Source organism: Phyllobates terribilis, unplaced genomic scaffold, assembly GCF_046119375.1.
Source record: "Phyllobates terribilis strain yellow unplaced genomic scaffold, ASM4611937v1 Scaffold_2__4_contigs__length_985480577, whole genome shotgun sequence".
NCBI lineage: Eukaryota > Metazoa > Chordata > Amphibia > Anura > Dendrobatidae > Phyllobates > Phyllobates terribilis.
The window spans coordinates 300,390,109-300,400,456 of NW_027362762.1; the positions used below are offsets into that span (position 1 = coordinate 300,390,109).

Consider the following 10,348-nt stretch of genomic DNA (forward strand, 5'->3'; position numbering starts at 1 on the left):
ATACAGGTGATTGTTACGCTCGCGCCTGGACTGACTGGCGTGAGCGTGATTAGTGATCCCACTGGACCATGAACCGAGGAGTGCCTGGAGGGGCGTAACTAAGTCAACTCCGTGAACCAGGGAGGAACCGATCAGAGGGACCAGGTGCTACTCCAGGCAGACCCCGGTCACAGCTGTTGACCCACACCGGTGAATGCAGGAACAGGCAGGTTAACTGGTATGCAGACAGGTGGGTACTGGCAGGCACGGCTGGTATGACGGCAGGTGGGTACTTAGCAGGCACGGCTGGTGTGAAGGCAGGTGGGTACTGGCAGGCACGGCTGGTATGCAGACAGGCGGGTGCTGACAGGCACGGCTGGAATGCAGACAGGCAGATACTGGCAGGTATGAACGCCGGCTGGATAGGGACCAGTACAGACTGGGATACAGGAACAGAGCTGCAGGTGCGGTGGACTAGCAGAGCAAAACCCTGTGGGCGTGATAACATAACTTGCACGAGCTGGCATCATCACCAGCTCCTGCAAATCTAGCTCATGCGTGCGCCTCATTTCGGCAGCGTCACTGCACCTGTGTAGCTGGGTGTATGCAGAGGCGCAGTGACGCTGCCTAAATGAGCTGCGTGCATGAGCTAGATTTTCAGGAGTTTTTTGCCGAATTGTGCAAATTATGTTATCATTCTCACAGGGGCGTGAGAAAATGGGAAGAGGGCCGACTAGTCTTGGGAAACTAATGCCCCATCGACTAGTCAAAGCCCTAATTAGTATAGGAAAAGCGGGCCTTATAAATTGCTTTTTTCAAACATTGATTTAACTGAAGAATGTCAAACTGAAATACACGGAGGGCCTAAATTAAAAACTTGGACAATGTCATGGGCCAACCTTGATATTTATGATAAAAAATGTGTACAAGTGAAGAAGTTTTTCTTTAACGTTGAGAGAGCAGGTTTTGGCTGCAAAAAGAAAGGTTTTTGCTGCATGTGAATATATCCTTTAATTTGCATTTAAATGATTCATGTGCCAGTAGTAGTGGTCAACATGAGTTTGATCTCATGATTAGCCAGACTGGCAAAATGTCACCTGTGCGCTGCACAATGAACAGATGACGTCACACCAGGTCGGTAAATCAAATGCTGTGTGGGGGAACCCAGAAGCTCAGAAAATTTGCACCACTCCTGTCCATGGCCAGAAAGCATCTGACGTGGATCTGCTCATCTCTAGATAGGGGATAACTTTCTGATTGCTTGCGGTCCCAGCAGTTAAACCCCCAGTGATACCAAGCATGGGGCTTTGAACCCAGCAATTGAGCTCTGCAGAACACTGTTTGGAATGTAGAGGGAAGATACAGTCATGCTCATTGTTATTCTCACCCACGAAGTTAAAGTACAGTACAGACCAAAAGTTTGGACACACCTTCTCATTTAAAGATTTTTCTGTATTTTCATGACTTTGAAAATTATACATTCACACTGAAGGCATCAAAACTATGAATTAACACATGTGGAATTATATACTTAACAAAAAAGTGTGAAACAACTGAAAATATGTCTTATATTCTAGGTTCTTCAAAGTAGCCACCTTTTTCTTTGATGACTGCTTTGCACACTCTTGGCATTCTCTTGATGAGCTTCAAGTGGTAGTCACCAGAAATGGTTTTCACTTCACAGGTGTGCCCTGTCTGGTTTAACAAGTGGGATTTCTTGCCTTATAAATGGGGTTGGGACCATCAGTTGTGTTGTGCAGAAGTCAGGTGGATACACAGCTGATAGTCCTACTGAATACACAGTTAGAATTTGTATTATGGCAAGAAAAAAAGCAGCTAAGTAAAGAAAAACGAGTGGCCATCATTACTTTAAGAAATGAAGGTCAGTCAGTCTGAAAAATTGGGAAAACTTTGAAAGTGTCCCCAAGTGCAGTTGCAAAAACCATCAAGCGCTACAAAGAAACTGGCTCACATGAGGACCGCCCCAGGAAACCATGATTGGTTTCCACCGTGAAGCATGGAGGAGGAGGTATGATGGTGTGGGGGTGCTTTGCTGGTGACACTTTTGGGGATTTATTCAAAATTGAAGGCATACTGAACCAGCATGGCTACCACAGCATCTTGTAGCGGCATGCTATTCCATCCGGTTTGCGTTTAGTTGGACCATCATTTATTTTTCAACAGGACAATGACCCCAAACACACCTCCAGGCTGTGTAAGGGCTATTTGACCAAGAAGGAGAGTGATGGGGTGCTACGCCAGATGACCTGGCCTCCACAGTCACCAGACCTGAACCCAATCGAGATGGTTTGGGGTGAGCTGGACCGCAGAGTGAAGGCAAAAGGGCCAACAAGTGCTAAGCATCTCTGGGAACTCCTTCAAGATTGATGGAAGACCATTTCCGGTGGCTACCTCTTGAAGCTCATCAAGAGAATGTCAAGAGTGTGCAAAGCAGTCATCAAAGCAAAAGGTGGCTACTTTGAAGAACCTAGAATATAAGACATATTTTCAGTTGTTTCACACTTTTTTGTTAAGTATATAATTCCACATGTGTTAATTCATAGTTTTGATGCCTTCAGTGTGAATGTACAATTTTCATAGTCATGAAAATACAAAAAAATCTTTAAATGAGAAGGTGTGTCCAAACTTTTGGTCTGTACTGTACATAATGTGGAAAATCTCCAGAATGAGGCTGTGTGCCCACAATGCGGATTTAATGCATTTCCGCAGCGCCATTTCTACCGCGAAAACGCATTAAAAATGCATGTTAAGTTGTATGCCATGTTTCCCAATGATAATCCGCATGTGCTGTGCACATGCTGCGGAAATTTCCGCTGCGGATTATCATTGTGGAAAAATCTGAAGCACAACCATTTCTTGTGCGCAATCGCGGCGACATCGCCGCCATTGACTTGCATTGCCACAGGCTGATCGCCTCCATGCCATGCTGCATTAATGCAGTAATTGATGCAAAAGGAGCCCCGACCAAGTATTGAGTGCATTTACTGAACATACATTGCAGTAGGCCAACATTTCGGATTTTAAAATCATTTTTCAAGCTGTTGTTATAAAGTATTCTAATTTAATGAGATAATGACTTTTGTGTTTTCATTGGCTGTAAGCCATAATCACCAACATTAACAGAAATAAACACTTGAAATAGATCACTCTGTTTGTAATGACTCTATATAATATATGAGTTTCGCTTTTTGTATTGAAGAACTGAAATAAATTAACTTTTGATGATATTCTAATTTAGTCAGAAGCACTTGTATGTGAATGCTGCTGGATTGGAGAGCATGGGGGACCTGACAGGTTCCCTTTATGTTTGTCAAAGCAGAAACTTATGCAAAATTACCAGGAATGAAAAGCTCTGTATGAGACATTTTATTCTCCCAGCCACAGTCTGATCAATGACTGAAGAGAGAGAGAATGCACAAATAATGGGTCATGCTGGCATTTTAGGGTTGGTACAGCTGCTAAATACACTGCTCAAAAAAGTAAAGGGAACACTCAAATAACACATCCTAGATCTGAATGAATGAAATATTCTCATTGAATACTTTGTTCTGTACAAAGTTGAATGTGATGACAACAAAATCACACAAAAATCATCAATGGAAATCAAATTTATTAACCAATGGAGGCCTGGATTTGGAGTCACCCCCAAAATTAAAGTGGAAAAATACACTACAGGCTGATCCAACTTTGATGTCATGTCCTTAAAACAAGTCAAAATGAGGCTCAGTATTGTGTGTGGCCTCCACGTGACTTTATGACCTCCCTACAACGCCTGGGCATGCTGCTGATGAGGTTGCAGATAGTCTCCTGTGGGATCTCCTAACTGTCCAGGAGTTGGCGGATGCTTTAGTCCAGGTCTGTCTGTGGTGCAACGTGACATGATGTCCCAGATGTGCTCAATCGGATTCAGGTCTGGGGAACGGGCGGGCCAGTCCATAGCTTCAATGCCTTCATCTTGCAGGAACTGATGACACACTCCAGCCACATGAGGTCCGGCATTGTCCTGCATTAGGAGGAACCCAGGGTCAACCGCACCAGCATATGGTCTCACAAGGGGTCTGAGGATCTCATCTCTGTACCTAATGGCAGTCAGGCTACCTCTGGCGAGCACATGGAGGGCTGTGCGGCCCTCCAAAGAAATGCCAGCCCACACCATTACTGACCCACTGCCAAACGGGTCATGCTGAAGGATGTTGCAGGCAGCAGATCGCTCTCCACAGCGTCTCCAGACTCTGTCACGTCTGTCACATGTGCTCAGTGTGAACCTGCTTTCATCTGTGAAGAGCACAGGGCGCCAGTGGCAACTTTGCCAATCCTGGTGTTCTGTGGCAAATGCCAAGCGTCCTGCGTCCTAAGTGGACAGTTTGATTTCTCAGAAGTTTGATTTACTTGGAGTTATATTCTGTTGTTTAAGTATTCCCTTTATTTTTTTGAGCAGTGTATAAGAAAGTAAGCAAAAATTATGAAACTAATTGTGCACATCTAGAATAAAACCTCTTTTTTTTCATCTTGCAGGTCAAGGATGAGCTTTGACATAAACAGATGTTTCACAGGGGCCTTTTTTTCTCGGCAGAACACTAAATGGAATTTGGAGGATTTATATGGCAATGACTATTTTGTATTCTTTTACTGCATTTGTTACAATCAGCACAGTGCTGCCACATACTGCACAATTATATTCTGTCCTATTTCTTAAAGAAGAATCGCTTTTAAATAACAGTCCTCCTGTTTTTACCTTTTAAATTGTATGCCTAAATTTCTTCTACAGAAATGTATGCCATATCATCTCGTATATTACTCATTGCCTTGCAAGTCTGAACTACACAAATACTCGGGTGTTTTTCATAGACAGTAGATGAAAATCGTCTGCCTGATACACTATATGACAGTTTGGTTGTATGACTGATTTCTGCCACTATAAACATTGCTGATAAACATTGCCAAATGCTGTGGTCTTTAAAAGGTGATACAAGTGTCAGGAGCATGGAGTTTTCTAATATCTGATTTGGCAGCAGTTATCGGTTTACACCAGGAACACCAGATTATTGGAACAAAGCAAGTTAATTAACATTTTTGAACAGCTGATGGGCAGTAATCCTAGAACATCACCAATCATCTATTCTGGCCAACATTAATCTCCTGTGTGTCCTCCTTTTCCTGTCCCGACATTATATCGCTACTCCTTCACTGTCCAGTCCTTTTCCTCCCAATCATAATCTTACGAGACTACTCCAGTGAATGTTAAGGCCCCGTCACACTAAGCGACGCTACAGCGATCCCGACAACGATACGACCTGTCAGGGATCGTTGCTGCGTCACTATGTGGTCGCTGGTGAGATGTCAAACAGATCTTCCCAACGGCCCAGCAACGATGCGGCGACCCGTAACGATCTGTATAATGATGCACGCCTATGTGTTTCTGTGTCTGAGTCGTCAACAAGGTCGTTGGTAAGGTGTCAAACACACCGATGCATGCTACCCAGCGGGGTCTCAACGATGAAAGAAATGTCCAGACCATTCCGACACGACAGCAGGGGCCTGGTCGCTGCTAAGTGTCAAACGTAGCGAGATCGCTACTGAGGTCGCTGTTGCGTCACAAAACTTGTGACTCAGCAGCGATCTCGCTAGCGATCTCGCTTAGTGTGACGGGGGCTTAAGTCTGACTTCATGTAAACAGAAGACAGTCTGATGTTGCCCAATGACTGTTAAAGGGGTTGTCCCACGAAAAAAGATAACCCCTTCATACCACGGCCAATTTCTGTTTTTTTCATCTTTGTTTTTTAATTCTTTTCTTCCAAGACCCATAACTTTTTTATTTTTCTGTCCATATAGCCGTATAATGGCTTGTTTTTGCGGGACGAGTTGTACTTTTACATAATGTCATTTATTTTATCATGTGATCCACAGGAATCCAATTGTAAGGTATGGTTGGCACACAACTGCTTACAGACTGGGTGCTCCTTGGTAAATTTGCAAACATAAGAAAGTTAAACCAGGCACTCCAATTCAAGATGAAATGATTATGCATTTATTGACATAAGCAAAAAAGGTGTGTGTGCAATAGGCCAACGTTTCGATCGCATGACCTTGTTCACGGCCTACAAAATATATACACACGAATGTCAGAATATGAATAAATCAGACCATGATATGGAAAGAAAAAAAAAATACAAAAAAATGAAGCGCACACAGAAGAAGCACGTGATTTAAAATGTAATACATGTTTATATGAAAACAAATTCATGATTGTATAGAATCAACATTTTTATCCATGATAGTTATTATGACTTCTGTCCATCATCCTTAAAGGAATACAATAATAGTAAAAAAAACAGATATCAAGGGAAAAAGAAAAGAAAATTAGGGAGAAATTCAGAGAACCAAACAGAAGAAAAGAGAGGAAGAAGAATGCAAGATAAGGGTAAGTAAAGTAATTACTGGCTGGAAAAAAGGCAATAATTATGTAACATGGCATGAAGGTGTCCAAAAGACCAACGAGTCACCAAGTACTTGTGTGCAGAAAGTATACATTATAAATAATTGAGGGCACACAGGTGTACTCACCAGAAAATGATACAGACCAAAGCAGACTGATGTGGCATGCAATAAACATCGGACCGTGGTGTTTTAAATCGACACCATAACCCGGAAGTGATGTATCACCGGTTCACTCGAAATTGTGTGGAATAAAAAAACAGGAAGTGGGAGATAATGAAAATAAAATAGCAGACAGAAGTGGGGCATAAGGAGAATGGAAATGGGGCAACATAGACTGGAATATATGTAAGAAAATTGAACAATACATAAGTAAATTGCGGTGACATATATTGACTAGATTATCAATATAGGATGTCATATCCTGGAGAAAATAGTACAGTACCCCTCACATTAAACATGTATTGTACTGTATGGTACTGTACTAAAGGGAAGAGAACAGATTATATGACATCACATGATAAGATATGGGCAGTGTATTTAATATACATATATATATTGTGACAGAGTCACTGGTGTGATATACGAAGGGAGGTACAGTATAGACCAAAAGTTTGGACACACCTTCTCATTTAAATATTTTTCTGTATTTTCACGACTATGAAAATTGTACATTCACGCTGAAGGCATCAAAACTATGAATTAACACATGTGGAATTATATAGTTAACAAAAAAGTGTGAAACAACTGAAAATATGTCTTATATTCTAGGTTCTTCAAAGTAGCCACCTTTTGCTTTGATGACTGCTTTGCACACTCTTGGCATTCTCTTGATGAGCTTCAAGAGGTAGTCACCGGAAATGGTTTTCACTTCACAGGTGTGCCCTGTCAGGTTTAATAAGTGGGATTTCTTGCCTTATAAATGGGGTTGGGACCATCAGTTGTGTTGTGCAGAAGTCTGGTGGATACATAGCTGATAGTCCTACCGAATAGACTGTTATAATTTGTAATATGGCAAGAAAAAAAGCAGCTAAGTAAAGAAAAACGAGTGGCCATCATTACTTTAAGAAATGAAGGTCAGTCAGTGCGAAAAATTGGGAAAACTTTGAAAGTGTCCCCAAGTGCAGTTGCAAAAACCATCAAGCGCTACAAAGAAACTGGCTCACATGAGGACCGCCCCAGGAAAGGAAGACCAAGAGTCACCTCTGCTTCTGAGGATAAGTTTATCCGAGTCACCAGCCTCAGAAATCGCAGGTTAACAGCAGCTCAGATTAGAGACCAGGTCAATGGCACACAGAGTTCCAGCAGCAGACACATCTCTTCAACAACTGTTAAGAGGAGAATTTGTGCAGCAGGCCTTCATGGTAAAATAGCTGCTAGGAAACCAATGCTAAGGACAGGCAACAAGCAGAAGAGACTTGTTTGGGCTAAAGAACACAAGGAATGGACATTAGACCAGTGGAAATCTGTGCTTTGGTCTGATGAGTCCAAATTTGAGATCTTTGGTTCCAACCACCGTGTCTTTGTGCGATGCAGAAAAGGTGAACGGATGGACTCTACATGCCTGGTTCCCACTGTGAAGCATGGAGTAGGAGGTGTGATGGTGTGGGGGTGCTTTGCTGGTGACACCGTTGGGGATTTATTCAAAATTGAAGGCATACTGAACCAGCATGGCTACCACAGCATCTTGCAGCGGCATGCTATTCCATCCGGTTTGCGTTTCGTTGGACCATCATTTATTTTTCAACAGGACAATGACTCCAAACACACCTCCAGGCTGTGTAAGGGCTATTTGACCAAGAAGGAGAGTGATGGGGTGCTACGCAAAGGTGGCTACTTTGAAGAACCTAGAATATAAGACATATTTTCAGTTGTTTCACACTTTTTTGTTAAGTATATAATTCCACATGTGTTATTTCATAGTTTTGATGCCTTCAGTGTGAATGTACAATTTTCATAGTCATGAAAATACAGAAAAATCTTTAAATGAGAAGGTGTGTACAAATTTTTGGTCTGTACTGTATGTGTCACTCAGGTTGCTCTCCTGTGTGAAATGAAACCTACTAAATTTCTGCCAGCATGTTATATGCTTGGGTTTAACTCTCTTAAAGGGTGTGGTTTTATGGGAATGGCTAAGAGGGTGGGAAGCCATTCCCCCAACCTTCCCTCAGGGTGTGGCGGAGCAAGGTTTAAATGCTCAGTCATTTTTATTTCCTGGCTGTAGTGTGTGGTCTGGAGAGGGAAGTCTCCAGGCTGTGTAGGGCTGAAGGCAGAGAGCAACACCGGAGGACTGGTGTTACTGAGACTTCACTGTGCAACCTGCAGCGGGCAGAGCCTCGCTGGCTAAAGGACTCTGTTATACTTTATCTTTTGTTTTCCCGTTAACCCCGAGAGGGACTTTTTATTTTTATAGGACGCTGTTGGAGTTTATACCGCACAAAAAACACGCAGGAAGTTTACCCGAACTGTGTGTCCTGTGTCTGCCTCTGGAGAGCCGAGCAAGTCGCTTTACGACAATATATGTATATATATTGTAGGAACTGTACTCACTCAGGTGCGATTTGAGGCAAGCAGGAGGCTTATTTGCTTCATAAACCGGCCAGAAAGTAAAAGGCAAACAAACAGCCTTTAGGGCAGGCAAAAACAAAGAAAACCGTTTGTTTAGCAAAGACTTTGGTAAACCAGACCTGTGGTCACACAGGTTGGTACGTATCCAGCACACAGCTCAATCTGGAGGCAACACACAGGAGGCCTTCTCCATCTAAACACAGACCATGTGACAAAAAACAGCGTCTATTATATAGGCTGTTAACCACACCCAGAGGTGAAGAATGTGGTTAGCTAGTCACGCCCAACTCTTCACAGCTACCCGTAACCCGTACTAAATCCCATCTATACTTAATAATAATAATAATAATAATAATAAGTAATTTTTATTTATATAGCGCCAACATATTCCGCAGCACTTTACAATTAAGCGGGGACATGTACAAACAATAAATTCAATACAAGGTGAGACAGTTTAAACAGTTACATCAAGAGTGAGGTCCCTGCTCGCAAGCTTACATTCTACAAGGAAATGGGGGGGACACAATAGGTGGAAAGTGCTTGTTATTTCAGGTCTGTCAATTATAATAAGTCGGGATTATCATATAAAGCTGTATGATCCGGTCATCAGCCTGTATGCTCAAGTGCAATACTCAATTACCGAGTGCCGTTATCGTGTGCATGGAGGGTGTAGAGACAGATGAACAGTAGGGAGCAGATTCTGAATAATATTTAGGAGGGAACAGGGGAAAGTTAGTTTACTGGGTATTTGAGGTGGTAGGCTTGTTTAAAGAGATGGGTTTTTAAAGCGCGCTTGAAGACATCGGGGCTAGGCATCAATCGGATCGTCTGGGGTAGAGCATTCCAGAGAACTGGCGCAGCACGAGAGAAGTCTTGGAGACGGAGGATACTTAACTGAAAACTGAAAAAAATGAACTGGAGTATAAGTTAAACGGTATGGGTGGAAGGGACACATGTCCACGGAGCACAAGTATTAGCTTAGAACCAACCTATTTAGGTAAATATTTATCTTGCACATTTATTTAGCATATATAATTGGCATTTGGCTGTACTATCTTGTCTGAGCGGTACATTTTAAACAAGTTACTGTGTATATATGTTCCTTTGGTATTAAGTTGCATATTGTGTCTGGTGATATACTGGGAATCAATTGTAGGGTTTTGGTACTCACTTGGCTGTGGTTGAGGTAGAACCAGGAGGCATTTTCATTAGCGTCTCCAGGCTGATTTATTTTGACAGCATAAATTGCTCATGAGGCAAACACAAAAACAGCCTTTTTTCCGGCACAAAAAGATATAACAGCACAAAACTCAAAATAACAAGTCCATATGTAGCACGGCCTCAG

General features: G+C 42.4%; 1 protein-coding gene across 2 annotated transcripts in view; it reads left to right on the plus strand.

Annotated features, from left to right (window-relative positions):
* Positions 1-4,901, plus strand: part of POGLUT2 (protein O-glucosyltransferase 2) — a 139,587-nt gene extending 134,686 nt beyond the window's left edge. Inside the window, exon 10 of one of the 2 annotated variants that reach the window (XM_073664229.1) lies at positions 4,516-4,901. In XM_073664229.1, coding sequence (XP_073520330.1) covers positions 4,516-4,533 — 18 coding nt within the window. In that variant the 3' untranslated portion in view covers positions 4,534-4,901. The remainder of the gene's footprint in view (positions 1-4,515) is intronic. The other variant, XM_073664230.1, reaches the window with a different exon arrangement.
* The last annotated feature ends 5,447 nt before the right edge of the window (positions 4,902-10,348 follow it).